This window comes from Lytechinus pictus, chromosome 1 (genome assembly GCF_037042905.1).
Source record: "Lytechinus pictus isolate F3 Inbred chromosome 1, Lp3.0, whole genome shotgun sequence".
NCBI lineage: Eukaryota > Metazoa > Echinodermata > Echinoidea > Temnopleuroida > Toxopneustidae > Lytechinus > Lytechinus pictus.
The window spans coordinates 22,948,366-22,966,364 of NC_087245.1; the positions used below are offsets into that span (position 1 = coordinate 22,948,366).

General features: G+C 36.3%; 1 protein-coding gene across 1 annotated transcript; it reads left to right on the top strand.

The window, feature by feature from the left end:
• The first annotated feature begins 2,673 nt into the window (after positions 1-2,673).
• Positions 2,674-17,347, top strand: LOC129269715 (mucin-2-like). Its single transcript, XM_064098371.1, has 5 exons — positions 2,674-3,045; positions 4,303-4,384; positions 5,891-6,157; positions 11,830-14,442; positions 15,298-17,347. The coding sequence occupies exons 2-5, from the start codon at positions 4,303-4,305 to the stop codon at positions 15,534-15,536; spliced, it is 3,201 nt and encodes a 1,066-aa protein (XP_063954441.1). The 5' UTR covers positions 2,674-3,045; the 3' UTR covers positions 15,537-17,347.
• Positions 17,348-17,999: the final 652 nt, after the last annotated feature.

The window sequence follows — 17,999 nt, forward strand, 5'->3', positions numbered from 1 at the left end:
GTTGCCGTCAGACTTCCAGCATTGGTCGTGCGATTTTTTACACCTTTGTGATCGTGTGCAAAGTAATTTTAGTTCTTTACAAAAGAGGTGGATACATTAAAGCTCCACCCCTATTGTTACCAAAAGAGCCTCTAGACGAAAAGAGGTTGGAAAAGACCCCAAGAGAATTTTTGAGAAATTGATAGTTGCCAACTCAACTGAGGATGGCAAAAATGCAAAAATATACAGATGAATTCGATGATACATGTACATGTAGTTCATTTTGAGAGATTTAGGACATTGTTAGGAACATGGTTTTTGTGTGGACTAAATCAAGGCGGGTGTCTGTGTGTGTGAGAACACAATTAAATTGGGAATGTTGTGTACCCGTATTTCTCTACCCGATTTCGTTTCTTCCCTCCTTTCCCCTTTGCTGCTTCTATCTCAGATCTATACTACCTCAAAATAAATTCTAGAAATAGTGTGCTAGAATTACCCCCACCCCTTCCTAATTTACCTTTTGGGTAAAAATTAATGTGAGCGCTATATGCTAACGAGGAATGTAAATACTTTTTTTGACATACGACCGTCCAAAGAAATATCTGTTTCTCTCTTTTGGCTTTACGCCACATAATGAAAACCTACTAACCTCCATTTTTGCACACAAAACGCTTTCTCATTTATTTCATCTCCCGAGAACCTTTCAATTGCGATTCATGTTGGTCCGTTAATTCATTTTTAATGAAAAAAATTACCCCTGTCATATTTTCTTTCATCCAAATGCCCAGCCAGATTTCATTCATGAGTCAGAATTTGAATAGACACAGTGAATTTCGTAAAATGTTATGTATTAAAGATTAAAGGTCACAGTTATTTTGAATACTTCAATGAATTATGTGTTTCTTTTTCGTAAATTAAAATACGTCCCCAGCCACTAGATTTGCTATACTTTCAGAACGAGAACGAGAGAGAGAGAGAGGGGAGATGAGGGGGGAGATGGAGAGAGAGAGAAAGAGGAAGAGGGAATTTCACTCTTTTGGGTGTGTTTTGCTTTCATTTTTTCCATTAATAGGGATAAGGGAATCTTGAATTCAAACTTTTATTCATTATTTTTTTGAAAATTTCTTATTGAAAACGATACTGTTAAACAAAAGTAATTAAATTACATTTTAGGGGATTTTCTAATGTCAACAGTATAGAATGAAATAGCATACGCCCGAGATTGCATAACGGTGTATCACTTTACTATTGCCATGGCACTTTAATTAAAAACAAAACAAAACAAAAATATTAACATTTAAAGAGATACCTTGTCAGAGGAGCGGTTAATAGAATATTTATCAGAAATTAACATTTTCTAGTTCATTTTTAAGTAAAAATACTGTACAATTCCTCTCTGGAAGGGTTTGATAGATTGATTTTTTAGTTCAGGTAGATTGTTTTTAGGGTGAACGGACATAAATAAGAAATTGCAGATTTTATCTTAGCTTAGATGCTAATTCTAGTAAATTGAGCCCCATCTTTCTAAGAGTTTCGATTGATTTAATCAACGATTGATTTAATCAACCACAACTATGGAAAGCCAACAACTTGAACATCTAAAATGCATGTTTGTTCAAAATATTTTATGTATATTCATCCATTAATTGTTTTCTTAAAAATTCAGTGTGCTTCTCTTTGTTTAAAAATGACATTGTTTAAATTTCTTGTAGAAAATATTATGACAATGATGGACTTCCATAGACTTGCGATTGATGGGATCAATCGTAACTCTTTTTGTAAAACGGGACCCTGTTGTTTCAATTATCAAAGGCCGCAATAAGCGAATTTCAAAAATGCTTAGTTAAATAATAGTTAAAATAAACAAAATCTACCTAATTTGTTATCCATCATTCTCGATTCATCAATAAACAGATTTTTTTCATCAGTTATTGATTCTGGGTAGTCATGATCTTGATGATCATTATTTTCGTGAAATCAACAAACAGCCCATAATTATTTTGATGATGAACTTTCAAAGTCAAGAGATTTAAGTGAATTTCCCAAAATAATCTAATTCTCTTCAAACAATTTGGCGCCTTCTAATTTAATAAAGAGGAATAAAGGACTTAAGGAATAATATTTAATTCAGGTTGAAAGTAAGAAGAAATATGCAATGGGACTACAAAATGATGTATTCAGGTTTATTGAAAGAAATATCAAATTTTATTCAAGTTTATAACAAGAATTCTTTGACGGTATAAAGCTTTCTGCATAGTACGCTTCATCAAACAACATGAGGAGAAAACGAAGATGCTATGATTAAATTTTAATCGCCATAATGAATATATTCTTGAAGTGTACACTTCCATTAATCTAAAAGAAAGAAGCTATCGATTAGGGCGCCCAGCAGGCAAATACATCAAAGGTATACCAAGGATATCGTGCGATCACGTGACCTGACTGAAATTACGCCATTAATTAACTGCCAGTTCATAATAATTAAAGAAAACACCCCTATTGTGGACACGGTGCTTTTGTTTTGTTTTTCAATTGAAACTGCCCATTGTAAATTTGAAAACATAAAATTATCAATGGAGTGTTTTGCTTGGTTGGTTTGTTTTGTTTTGTCCATCATCAGATTTTGCTATGCGTCGTACTTCAATAATTGGAAGCTGTGATTGGATAATAAAACCCCACAATTACTGTTGAACTGCTCACTCTACCTCAAATATTCAGTTAGGCTGATAATGTTCATTAGGTTTGCCCCTTAATACGACACCACCACAACTATGACGACACCTTAGGATTAAGCCAGAAAGTTAAATAACGATTCATCGATCAATTCGTCTCAATTTGCACAGGTGTCGAAATTTAAAAACTTTGAAGCAAAAATAGCAAGAGCATGTCGATATTATTTCTCCTTACTAACTATATGAATATCAATATATACGCCGGCAACTTCGTAGCAATTTTATTTTTAATCAAGGTGGTAGGCTGCTGAAGTGAACTTGGTTTTTTTGACAAATTTGATTAGCTAGTCAGATCATCAAGATGCGTTGAAGGTGTGAAACTATATTCATTAAGGTAAGTTTTGATTTCTACTAAATTTTACAAATCTTCGTAGAATACAGGTCCCCTAGCATAGGAGCTGCAGTCTTTAATTCAATGGTAAGAATATTTATAATAAGCAGTGTTTGATTAAAGGGTATATAACGAGTAGTGCTTGCTATTATTATAATTGACATCAAACTGAGTAAAAATTCATGGTTGCATATTGTGTAAATTTCATAAAAGCAGCCGCGAGAGAAAATAATTGACGTTCCATTCATAAAACCTAGCGACCTTTTCTTAAAACATTTCAAATGTCACATTATGGTCATTAGAGATATGCTTACTAAATAGAATTACAAATTATTAATAAAAAGTATTTTCAGCTCGCGCGTTAAAGCTTAGGGTGTCAAACACTTTTAAAAATTAGAAGGGTTATGATTGTGTTTTTTTTAATGAAAGAGTCAAAATCAGGGAAGATGTGTGGTAGTGGGGTTTATATACTGAGCGTGTCATTCACTCATATTTTCGTGCAATCTGAAATTCCACGAGGGAGGGGTTGGGGCATGTTATATCGAAATTCAACTTGTTTAGGGTCGGGATGCACATACAAATGCTTGAACTGAATATCATTTTGACTAAAATAAATCATGTACGTTAATTTACATTAAGAGTTTTAAGGGGTAGTCTACCTCAACAAAAAGTTGATTTCAATCAAATAAGCTCACTATTTCTTTTGCCTTTTATTATATGAAATATTATATGAAATAAAGTATGAAATGTCTTAAGTTATTCTTCACTTTAATATATAAAAAAAGTTTGATTACTCCCTGATATTTTCATTGTTTAAATGAAGAGTCTCCATAATGTCAAATGTTTCAAAACTGAAATATAATATTCATAAATGAAAAACAAAAGTGATAACAAGTGAGCTTTCTCATATGCACTGTACTGTACAGACCAGTTTTATATAAAAAGAGTAATAAACATTTAAAACGCCATAGCTTTTTTAACATTCAACTTCGATTAAATTTTCGCGTTATGCTTCTTTCATTTTCATCTGTTTACTTTCATTGACCATTGGTGTGGACTTCGTCTTTAGGATATTAAAAAAAAAAAAACTTTTACAGGTATAATGTTATGTGCCCACGAAAAAGTGTGAGGGAGGGGGCTGGAACCTTATCACTCTACATTACTCCACCTCTCTATTTGCATAATACTATAGAACCTGCCCTTTTTATTGTGCGTACACATAAATCATGAATTATATAATAACTTCATATATTTATACAGATGGGAATTCTACAATACTGCATTTTCGTGCTGTTCAACGTACATGTTTGTCTTTGTGAAATTGCTGTACTTCCAATATTTGGTAAGATATGGTCCACACTCTCAGTTACAGTCTTAAAAGTTTTTAATGATGGAGGGGGGGGGGGGTTCATTAATTATGGGTATGTATACTGTAAAGGATCATTTAGTATCAATTCATGTTGTAGATAATCTCAATATTCACATTTTTATCGTATAATATATACGCCTTAATGCATGGAAAAATTTTAATAAATATTCTTATGAATGTTTACCACATCCTCTAAATATATAAACTGATATATTTGTCCATTCATAATTCTCGTTTGTGTTTTTGTATCATATTTTTTTAGATTGTTGAATTGGAATATGGAAAATCCTCTTTAAAAAGTGTTAAAGTCACATTGAAATAGTGACAGCACCCAAAGAGTAATTCGCGGTTCTTTACCGAGAAAGCAACACAAAATACTGTACATGAAGTATGATATTTAGGCCGAAATACCCATGAAAAAAATAACCAATACTTTCCCGCTAGTCTATACATCGTTCAAACCATATCATGCCAAGGGACAAAAGAAATGTAGAAAGCTCCCGAGCACCCGTTTTTAATAAAGATCAAATGTCCACCGCATTTTTTTTCACCAGACAAATGAATATGTTCCCAATTGTTTTGTGAAACGGTGTGTATATCAAAACAATCGATGAAGATTGTAGGCCTTTGGCTGAAGACTAACTTTGTGATTAAGCACCAATTTTTATAAATAAGCCCTGATATTTTTGTTATAATAAAATCACAAAGCGGGTACGGCAGCAGTGAGTCACCATGCTCGGTTAACTATTGATTTACAAACTGTGTTTTCAGATTTAAACTTAACGTAAAAATTTGTGGTTGTATTGTTACAAGCCACAAGGGCCCTGGGAACGATTTAGAAAAAAAAGGTATCAATCCAAAATATAGGTGGTTTCGGTCCGGAGAAATTTAACAAGCAAAAGAAAAAAATTCCTTCAAAATGTCGTTTATTTTCAGTACATTTCTGCCTTTTAAAATACCTACCAGATTTCCAGGGGGTGCTGCATACGGAAAATAGAGATCAATCACATTAGAATGCCTGGTGGGTGTTTCATAAAGCTTTTCGTAAGTTAAGAACGACTTTAAGAACGACTGGTGACCCTTTCTTGTTTATGGTAGATTCATTGGCGATGGTTTAGCGCGTATATAAGGATCACCAGTCGTTCTTAAAGTCGCTCTTAACTTACGAACAGCTTTATGAAACGGCCCCCAGCTTTATTTAATTCATCTCATTGGGGACTATGTACCAAAGACTTTAGTTTGCCATTTTCTTGCCATTTCATTTGGAAAATGTATTAAGAACACTTTTCGTTGCAGGATTTAAACATTCTGCACTTATTGAATGAGGCAGCAACATCAAACAATGCTATGAGAGAATAAACACTGATTCTTCAATTCATATTGTTTGGATGAATATTCAAATTATTACTACATGTATATAGCATACTGACGCATCATCATTGAATTCCAATGTGTGTTTTCATCTTCCCTGTCATTCAGAACTAACATTCATTCTATGTGAACGTGATTCCGGAGCGATCGACTGCGGCGATGGCGTCATCATCATCTCCACAGCTAACTATGGACGAACTAATTCAGAAACGTGCGGTCAGAGTCACAGCACTAATTGTGTTTCAGACGTTACCTCTCTCCTGAGAGCATCCTGCAGTGGCCATAGTACGTGTGCCATTGAAGCCGATAATGACGTTTTTGGAGATCCTTGCGGAGGAGTCCAAAAATACCTAGAAGTAACATATATATGTATAGGTAATTTCATACACGTTTAACAAACATTTCCTATCCCCGATATGGGAAGGCTATAGTCTAGGAGATAGGGGGCTTTATTCAGAATTTTTGGTGGGGAAGGTTTGACAGGTTTATCCGGGGTAAAATTGTGTGCTGATTCCAAAAATGTCAGTCTTATTGACCGTACTCACGACATTTTAGCCATTTTGGCAAAATTTTGACCAAAAATGACAAATTTGACCACTCTTTGGAAAATGGTCCCTTAACAGAATGCTTTTGTAACCACATCCAATTAAAAGGTCTATCCTAAGCAAAAATGCACCCAGATTCCAAATAAAGTGGTTTCATTTACCAAATCACACTAGAAGTGGTCATTTTGGCCATGTTTTGACCCAAAATGACAATTTTTATGATTTTTTTGTCCGAAATGTGTTACTAACATTGATCAGAACAAAGATTGGATGTCTTTAGAAATCCACACTTATTTTTTAAATGTGCGCTGGATCACAACAATCAACCTCATATAATTTATTCTGTCAGTTTTGACCTATGACGGTCATTTTGGGTACTTAAGACATAAACTGACCATTCGCGCAGTTATGCATTATAAACTGTTCAAATAGGCAGGAAATTGAGGTCTTAAGCATGTATTATCTTCTTCCCTTATTAAATGGTAATGCATTCAGAGGTCCTTCTTGTGTAGAATTTTATGCTGATTCCAAATATATCAGTCTTAATGACCCTATTCAAAAGCTTATGGTCATTTTGGTCATTTATGTCCCTCAAAATGACCAATAATACAAGTTAAATTTATCCAAAAATACTTTGAATGTTTCCAGAATCGTTACAAGGGTGTGCTGTGACACCTAACATTGATGTATTAATCCTTAAATTGAACATCTCAAAATTATTTTGACCTCATGTAACTTATTCCATCAGTTTTGTCCTATGAAGGTCATTTTGGGTATTTAGACATAACTGACCATTTGCGCAACTGTGCATGATAAACTGTGCAAATCGACAGGAATTGAGGTTTCCAGCGTGTATCTTCTAAATGGGATGTCATTTAAAGGTCTATCCTGTGTAGAATTTTATGCTGATTCCAAATATATCACTCTTAGTGACCCTATTCCAAAGATTATGGTCATTTTGGCCACTTATGGCCCTCAAAATGACCTATAACATCAGTTTAATTTATCAAAATATATGTCGAATGTTAATACCAGAATCAAGGGTGTGCTGTGACACCAAGCATTGGTTTATTATATCTTTAAATTGAACATCATGAGAGTATTTTGAACATCATGAGAGTATTTTGACCTCATGTTACTTATTCCATCAGTTTTGACCTTTGAGTGCCATTTTGGGCACTTTAGACATAACTTACCAGTCGCGCAGCTTTACATTCATGTTCTATGCAAATACGTACGAACTTAAGATCTCCACCGGGGGTTTCCAGCGTGTTTTATCCTCTTCCCTTATAAAATGGGAATGCATTCAAAGGTCCATTTTGTGTAGAATTTCATGCTGATTCCTAATGTATCACTGTAAATGACCCTATTTAACAGCTTATGGTAATTTTGGCCACTTATGGCCCTCAAAATGACCAATAACATCAGTTTAATTTATCCCAAAATACTTCGAATGTTACCAGAATCGTTACAAGGGTGTGCTGTGACACCGAGTATTGGTGTATTAATTCTTTAAATTGAATATCTCAAAAGCTGAGTATTTTGACCTCATGTAACTTATCCCATCAGTTTTGACCTATGAGGGTCATTTTGAGTACTTTAGACATTACTGACCATTCGCGCAGTTTTGCATAATAAACTGTTCAAATAGGCAGGAATTTGAGGTCTTCAGTGTGTATTATTTTCTTCCCTTATAAGATGGGAATACATTTAAGGTCTATATTGTGTAGAATTTTATGGTTATTAAAAATAAATCAGTCTTATTGACCCTATTTAAGATCTTTTGGTCATTTTGGCCTCTTTTTGGCCCTCAAAATGACTAATAACATAATTTATCCAATGATACTTGGAATGTTACTAGAATAAAAAAGGGTGTGCTGTGACACTTAACACTGGTATATGAATCATTGAAATTGAGCATACCCAAAGTATTTTGACTACCTTGGTCATTTTGGCCACATTGAACCCCGGGCTTTACCCCTGCCCAATGTGTATGTTAATTCACCCTATAGCGAACATGGTGAGGATAGATTCAGGATTGCGTTAATATTAGCATCAGTTATTGTTAAATTGGAAAAGTTTGAAAGCTTTTGGGTGAAAATCAATACAATGATTTCATATAGTCCAGTGTTATTGGCCTAACTATTGGACCCCGTGGTCCTTTTGACCACTTTTTCCTCAGTGACCTGTGACCACTCATGCTTTGATGAAAAAAAAATGCTCCAATGTTGGTCAGTGGCATTATCAGCATGAACTACCAATAATCGGTGAAGAATGTTGATAAATGTGATGAAATCCTTTACATCGAGTATATATAAGGTTGGCTGAAAAAAAATGGACATTTCTATATAAAGAATGGAAAATTTTGATCAAATTTATAATCGTGAACAAGATAGCTATATAACTAAACATTGATGCGAGCGCGAAGCGCGACCAAAAAAAAAATCGAGATTAAGACCTAACAAGTGGAACGCCTCTGGCAGTCTCGCCTGCATTACGCAATTTAATATAGCAGCAGTGCTAACTTTGAAAACTACTATAAAACAATCATTCACAAAAACATTCATATAATGACATAATACCTCGTTCATTGACCATAAATGACATTTGAACGGAGACTTAAGACTGTCAACTACACCCATGTCCACATTTCATTCACTCTATCCATAAACTTTCAAAGTTATGATGGCACTTCATCAATTACCCCAACATGGCCTAAGTTTATTGACCTTAACTGACCTTTGACTTGGTTTTGTGACCTGAAACTCACAGGAGATGTTCAGTGATGCTTGATTACTCTTATATTCCAAGTTTTATGAACTAGATCCATAAACTTTCAGAGTTAGGATGGTAATTCAACAAATACCCCCTACACGGCCAAAGTTCATTGACCTTAAATGACCATTGACCATGGTCCTGTGACCTGAAACTCACACAGGATATTCAGTGGTACTTGAGTAACCTAATGTCCAAGTTTCATGAACTAGATCCATAAATTTTCAAAGTTATGATGGTAATTCAACAAATACCCCCAACTTGGCCAAAGTTCATTGATCCTAAATGACCTTTGACCTTGGTCACATGACCTGAAACTCGAGCAGGATGTTCACTAATACTTGATTAACCTTATGCCCAGGTTTCATGAACTAGTTTCATATACGTTCTAAGTTATGATGTCATTTCAAAAACTTAACCTTCGGTTAAGATTTTGAAAATAATTTCCCAACATGGTCTAAGTTCATTGAACCTAAATGACCTTTGACCTTGGTCACATGACCTGAAACTCGAGCAGGATGTTCACTAATACTTGATTAACCTTATGCCCAAGTTTCATGAACTAGTTTTATATACGTTCTAAGTTATGATGTCATTTCAAAAACTTAACCTTCGGTTAAGATTTTGAAAATAATTTCCCAACATGGTCTAAGTTCATTGAACCTAAATGACCTTTGACCTTGGTCATGTGACCTGAAACTCAGGCAGGATGTTCAGTAATACTTGATTAACCTTATGTCCAAGTTTCATGAACTAGGTCCATATACTTTTTAAGTTATGATGTCATTTCAAAAACTTAACCTTAGGTTAAGATTTGATGTTGACGCCGCCACCGCCGTCGTCGGAAAAGCGGCGCCTATAGTCTCGCTCTGCTATGCAGGCGAGACAAAAGCGGGACACTCTATTCGTGTCTTGTAAATCATGAAAAAAATTAGTAATATGGGATTTTTCTACATTTATAATGCGAGCACAAAGCGCGAGCAGAAAATTTTGATATTGTGATCTGAAACTGGATAATGATTTAAATAAAGAACAAGTTGAGTATCGAATAAACATGCGCGCGCCTGTTTCATATTTAGACCTAGAATATAGGCATTCTAAATACATCTTTTATCGTGAAAATCAAAGCGAGCGCGAAGCGCGAGCTTAAACTATTATATATTCCGATCTGAAAAAAGTCAATTTCAGCTCTATATTTCAAGCACTTTGTAGGAAAATTGTGAGGTGGATATGGATCGCACTCAATAAAGAGCTGATATTTTTCATTATTATTACTGTGAGTTTTGACATAGGACCGGCACATCCTTAGGACATGTCATCATATGAAAATGAAGACTGTCTTCCTATTCCTCTTGCTAAACGCGAGATGAAACAAAAGGGACAATTCAATTATTAAATTAACATCTTATTCATTAATGGCTAATGAGGGCACGAAATCTGATATGATGGCCTGAAAACTGGACATTTCAAGCACTTTTGTAATTATAACTAGAATGCATCAGTTAATATATTATAAACCATGAATGCGAGCGCAAATTGCGAGCCTAAATTTTTTATACACTGTCATGAAAAGGGGATTTAAGTAGTTTGTTGTATAATCAATATTGAGACATACATAACTCGCCAATCAAAATGCGAGCGTGCAGCACTAGCTGATACGTTTTGACAATCAGACCTGAAAAGGGATATTTTGAAAACTTTATGGAATACACGAAAATAATAGGTACTTGATAAATCAAAATTTGCGAGCGCGCAGCGCGAGCAGAAAATGTTAATATTTAGACCACAAAACTGATATTTTTACAGAGCACTTTTTAAAAATCAATTTGTAAATCACGCAAAATAATGAAAGTTCGATTTCCGAGATGAAATATGTTTTTTTGTGTATTGACTTCCAAACTTGACATTTAAACTGTAAATCACCTAAAAGGCAATGCGAGCGCGAAGCGCGAGCGAAAATTTTATATAGTGACATGAACGATTTTCATAATTATTTTCCAAGTCTTCCCCTCATTTTATTCACTCGTCTTCTTCCTCTTATGTTTCCCCTTCTTTTTTCTCCTCTCTCATCCCTTCTTTTTCTTTTTTTTCTTTATTTCCCTTTTTTTGTTCCGCCAATAGGGGGGGGGGGCGGGGGCCCGGGCCCCTCCCTGGATCCGCCTATGCTACTACTACTTGTAACATAAAATTAAAATGGCAAATCAACAATATGAGTAAAATACCATTAACGATTTATGATAATCACACCTAGGCATATTACTACTTCGACTACAACTGATAATAACAATGACATATGAATATTAAAAACATGAATGATAGATAGTGCAAAGAAGAAAATATTGTTAATATGATCGATGAAAATACATGTTTTGCACACATTAAATGACATCCCTTCTTCGATTTGAAGATTCGGTGAAAAAATATCTGTACTCATAACAATACCCACCACCACCACCACCATCATCAACACTTATGTCGGACTAGCTAGATTGAAAAACAAAATGTCAACATAATCAGATTATTTATTGAGGCTTAAGATATCAAATACCTGATTATTAAATTGCCTCACAACAGGTGAACACTGAGAAGGGGGAAAGAACGGCACGGGGATGGAGCCGGGATTTTCAAAAGTTTTTTAACCGATGTATAGCAAAAAAAAATGACATATTTAATTGGATTGGCAATGAAGATTTAATATTTTTGTTTCATTTTTGGCATCACTTTCAGGAAGTACGACATTGACAACAACGCAAGTCCAAACAATACCACCAACTACTACACCGCAGCAAACTACAACGCAGACGCCATCAACAGCTCAGCAACAAACGACAACTGGAATTCCAACTACAACAACAACAACACAGCAGCAAACAACGCATACATCAACAACAAATGAAGAAACAACAGCACAACCATCAACCTTACCGCAACAACTAACTACAATACATCCATTGACAACAACACAGCAACAAACTACAGTTAGAAATTCAACAGGGCAGCAGACAACAACGCAAAAATCAGCATCATATGAAGTAACAACACCGCAGCAACAACCTACAACGCATCCATCTACAACCCCAACGCAACAGCAAACGACGGTAGGCACTTTAACAACAACAAATGAAGAAACAACAACGCAACCATCAACACCGCAACAACAACCTACAACGCATTCATCTACAACACCAACGCAACAGAAAACGACGTTAGGCCCTTTAACAACAACAAATGAAGAAACAACAATGCAACCATCAACACCACAACAGCAACCTACAACGCATCCATCTACAACACCAACGCAGCAGCAAACAACGTTTGGCCCTTCAACAACAACATGGCAGCAAACAGCACCGGAGACATCAACATCATATAAAGAAACAACAACGCGACCCTCAACCACACCGCAACAGCAACCTACAACGCATCCATCTACAACACCAACGCAGCAGCAAACAACGTTTGGCCCTTCAACAACAACACAGCAGCAAACAGCACCAGAGACATCAACATCATACAAAGAAACGACAACGCAACCCTCAACAACACCGCAACAGCAACCTACAATGCATCCATCTACAACACCAACGCAGCAGCAAACAACGTTTGGCCCTTCAACAACAACACGGCAGCAAACAGCACCAGAGACATCAACATCATACAAAGAAACAACAGTGCAACCCTCAACACCGCAACAGCAACCTACAACGCATCCATCTACAACAGTGACGCAGCAGCAAACAACGTTTGGCCCTTCAACAACAACTGGGCAGCAAACAACAACACAGACAACAACAACGCAACCCTTGTCAACACCGCAGCAGAAATCTACAACGCATCCATCTACAACAGCAACGCAGCAACAAACGACGATTGGCCCTACAAGAACACAACAGCACAGAACAACGCAGATATTAACAACAAATAAAGGCACAACACCACAAACCCCAAGAACACAGCAGTTAACTACAACGCGTCCATCGATATCAGCACAGCAACAAACCTCAGTTGGATCTTCAACAACAACACAACGGCAAACAACAATGCAGACATCAACGGAAATTGAAAAGACAGCGACACAGCAGCAAACGGCATCACAGACATCAAAACAAAATGAGAAAACAACGACTCAACTCTCAACAACACCGCATCAGCAACCTGCTACGCATCCATCGACAACAGCACAGCAACAAACGACAGTTGGATCATCAACAACACATGACCAAACAACAACGCAGCCATCTACAGAAAATAAAGAAACACAATCGTCAACAAGACAGCAGCAAACAACAACATCAAATGAAGATACATCAATGAAACTACCACAAACTACGACACAGCAGCAATCTACAATACATCCATCAATAACAACACAGCAACAAACGAAAACGCAGATGTCAACGGCGAATGAAGAGACAACAACACAGCAGCAAACGACAACTCAGACATCAAAACAAAATGAGGATACAGCGACCCAGCTCTCAACAACATCGCAGCAGCAACTCACAACGCATCCATCAACAACAATGCAGCAACAAACGACAGTTATATTTTCAACAACAACACAGCCGCAGCCAACAACGCAGATTTCATCATCAAATAAAGAAAGAACAACGCAACCTTCAACAACAACCCAGCAGCAAACAACAAGACAGCCATCAACAACAGTGAATGAAGAAACAACAACAATAACCCCGACTCATACATCTACAGGAACAAAAGAAACATCACAGCCATCAACAACATTACTTCTGCAAACTACACTGCAACCCTTGACAACATTGCAGCAGCAAATTTCTACGGAAAGATTAACAACAAAGGAAGAAACAACAATGGTAACAGTGATAGCAACAGATCCCTTAACAACAGTGCATGAGGAGACGTCGACACAACATCAAACGACAACGTGGTCATCGACTTCAACGCAACAGCAAACAATGCATGCATCAACATTATTGCATGAACAATCACCAACGCAACAATCAACCACATTACATCAGCGAACAACGTTATTCTCATCGTCAATGCAACAACAATCGACATTGCATTCATCAGCATCAACGCAACAGCAAACAACATCAGAATCGCAACAAACAAACCATCAGCAAACTACATCAGAGCCAAGAAAAACGACGCAGCAGCAAACAAGAACGCAGTCTTCGGCACGACAAAGCACAACGCAGCCATCACCCATAACACCGTTGATGCAAACAACGCAGCCATCAACAGCACAAATGCAGCAGCTAACGACAACGCATCATTCATCAATCGGACGACAGACAACGTCGGGGACCGCAGAAATATATCAAGCAGGAGCAACACAGAGAAAATTGCCATCAAAATGTGAGTTTGCAACTCAAAACAAATATCACATTAAAAAAAATATAATACACGCCACTGCAGGATCACCCAAAGGCAGGGGCGGATCAAGTATTCGCCAATATCGGGGGAGGCGGAAAATATTTTCATCCATACTTTAAACATCTGCCGCTAAAAGCTGATTTATGTTTTTTTAAGGGGGTATTCCTAGGGAAAGGCTCCTGTATAGTACTCATTGAGCCTTGCTCAATAGGATATAAAAAAACATTTATAACTTTAATTCCTTTACCGAGAATTAATTTCAACTAGTATATTTTGTGTTTATTTGTCTGTTTTAAAGGATATAAAATGCGATATGTGGCATCCATATCACGATTTTCAAAAATGTATTTTCCGACCATACTGATTAATTGATCAATAGTACACAAAATAATACCCCTTTCATAAACCCAAATTATGCGGATAATATCCGCATAATTTGGTCGTAAAATCGGAGCGGGACCAGAGTTATCCGCATTATTTCGATGCTGCAATTATCCGCATAATAGCGGCATCGGGACCAGATTTTGACTTTATCATGAACGCATTTCCAAAGTAATGCGGATAATTGCCATGGTGTGGTCACAAGGTCACCCTTTTCCAAAACAACCCCATCGGAGGGGGTGTGTGCAGTTGCCATGACAATTATCCGCCTTTTTTAGGTCGGGCGCTCGTAAAAAATAGTGCAGATTATTTTCGGAGTTGGTGAATGCAATTTTTATTGAATTATCCGCATTACTCTTAGGCGGATAATTGGAAGATGGGTTTATGAAAGGGGTATTAGTAATACTATGAATGAGTTTCGTTGTATTGAATGTGTGTGATTTACTTTGATTGCAGATAAGACATTCAGAAGATACTGGCTTCTTGCAGACAACGCCGTACTCGATGCCTCATACACGCTCCCTGGTGTGACGTCATTCATCCAGTGCAGTCAAATATGCTTCGATGAGGCCTCGTGTCCAGCTTTCACATATATCAAAAGTGATAGATTGTGCTTAATAGGCGAGCCCTCAGCCCTGAACATGCTTCAACTACACCAGGGGGCTAAGACATATTCAAGCGAGCTTAATTTGTAACTTATTAAAGTTGGAATCCACATGGATTTTAGATCAAGAGGAAAGATGGATGTGAAAGAACACGAAATGTACGAATTAGCCAGTTACTTTATATAAATAAATATAAGTGTGTGGAGATAAAGATCATTTACTGAATTAAAAAACAACAACCCACAGATAGGAAAATCTAAGTGAGCAAGAACGAATCTATAACCCAAACTGGATTCTGGACATCGAGCCTCGTACGTGAGTTATAAAAGGGCAAGAGAATGAAGTGACTCGCCTCGAGGTGCGCGTAGCTGAAATGTGCTACATTCATTGGAACTCTTCGGTTTGCCAACGTTCTTTTCCGCCATTCATGAGATATATCACCTCTGCCGGGCACCTTCGCTACTTTTAAAATATCTGTAGATATTAGAAATCAATCGAACTCTTAATAACAGCGAACTTGTGTATGGATTTATTGACACCGAAATGCAGTTGTCATAGGACTGATAAAATATGAAACTTATTGCATGTGTACATTTTTCTTCTACTCACGTATTCCGAAATTCATAATAATGTCGTGTAGTGTCATAGCATTAGAAACATATGTACTAGCTCCATTACGAAAAGTGAAAATTTATTTTGGAAAATAAATATTTACTTTGAAAATGGGTTGAAAATTATTTAAATTTATCGGTTTATTGAGTTCGCTCTCTTCAAACACGTTTTAAATCAAATTTAATAACTGCCATGTTATTTTAATTTCCAGTTATTATTATGCAGAGATGTGTGACAAAAATATATGTTACAGTGCAAAAGTACAAGCAATCTTTACCATGTTTAGCAGCGGCGTACGCAGAGGGGGTTCAAACCCCCTTAATTTTTTTAAAGCCCATTTTGTACGCAGGGAGGTGGTCACAGAGTTTCAACCCCCCTAACAAATTAACCCCCAACAATTTTGTTGGTAAAAATGAAATTACGACCCCGAATAGAATTGCAGGGTGTAATTCTTTAATAAATATCCCATCCTTCGTCCCAAGCCCCCCGCCCCCCATTTTTGCTGAAAGGGGGTGGTAAAAAGTCATTCAGGGTCCCTTTACACAAAGGTTAGCGATTAATCGTACGCTTGATTTTGATTTTCACAACTGATTTTACATTGTAGTCAATGCAATTAATCATTAAAACTGTTCTAAGGATTGCTAAGATTTGTGTAACGGGCCCCAGATTAGTTTAACCGAATTTTGACTTTACATTCATCCTTCAAACAGCCATTTCAAAGACCGGTTTGTTACCGCTTGGTCTACAGACTTATAACATAATCCCTCTCATATCCATATTCTTATTTTTTGTTTGAATTCAAGAAAATAGTTTGGTGTTTCTGTGCAAATTTCTGTTGGATACTGACATGACTGTTGCTAATTATGGGAAAATCCAGAGTTTGAGACTGTTTTTACATGGAAAATGCAAATTTTCAAGGGCACCCTGGCCTTATATCGGCAAAGTACCAAGTGCTGTAGTCAACACGTCTAGTTTGAAATTCTTAATATGATTATGTAAGAAATTAATATTTGGATTGCAAATCACTTGGATTATGTAAGGGATACTGGTTTATCTAAAGAAAAGAAGGAAAAAACAGCTTCACTCTTATGCGTTATGATTATGGAAACAAAATTCTCAAAATCAACTCCTTATTGTTGAATATTTCTTCTGGTTTCTCATTTTTTTCTTGTCTCCTTTTTTTTCATTATACAATGAATTTACATCTTTATCCATATATGTACTCAATAGCTGCTTATACAACGTACATAAACATGATCAGATGAATAAACATTCCGATGAGAAATTTTAAATTATTTATCCAATGTTTGTCACTGACATAATTCTCGATGTCATCACCATATGCGGGATTGTCTTAAGACTATTATGCTTATGAGGACTTTAAATTTAAATTGAAGGCCCTGTGGACACTTTTGGGGTATACTTTTGTGACCCCCAAAATGCAATTAAATGATAAGCTAGTGAATAAACGGGGGGGGGGGGGCAGTGCCCTCTCCCTTCTTGCCCTCATTTTATACGACCATACCTGAACTAAAATAACATCAATATCTCGCTGAGTTAAAGACAATATAATATCTGGCTATTTCCATAATCTAAAATGACTGCATTAGTGCATATAATCACCCCGAGGAAGTGATAATGCTGTCATATCCACTGAACTCAAAACGTGACTAATTTCTTGCTTCATACGCCTATCCCGAATACGAAACGAAATAATCATAAAAAGAATTAAACGGGACATATTTCGCCGCGCATTTAAAGCTTATTTAAGTAAGGTAATGATTGAGATAATAAACAGTGCAACGAACCTTTATCTAAAATAGTACACGGTGCCATGCACTTTTTCCAAACTTTGAGATGCAACACATTTTCATTTTGCGCATACTTCAGATAATGGTTATAGTCGCTGTGACTACAAAGGTCTAAATCAACTTGAGGGAT

Excerpts from the sequence above, each read along its gene's own strand:
- LOC129269715 (XM_064098371.1), top strand. The coding sequence starts at position 4,303 with ATGGGAATTCTACAATACTGCATTTTCGTGCTGTTCAACGTACATGTT. Across the intron at positions 4,385-5,890 it reads TGCTGTACTTCCAATATTTG|AACTAACATTCATTCTATGT; the intron begins GTAAGATATGGT and ends CCTGTCATTCAG. Across the intron at positions 14,443-15,297 it reads GAGAAAATTGCCATCAAAAT|ATAAGACATTCAGAAGATAC; the intron begins GTGAGTTTGCAA and ends CTTTGATTGCAG.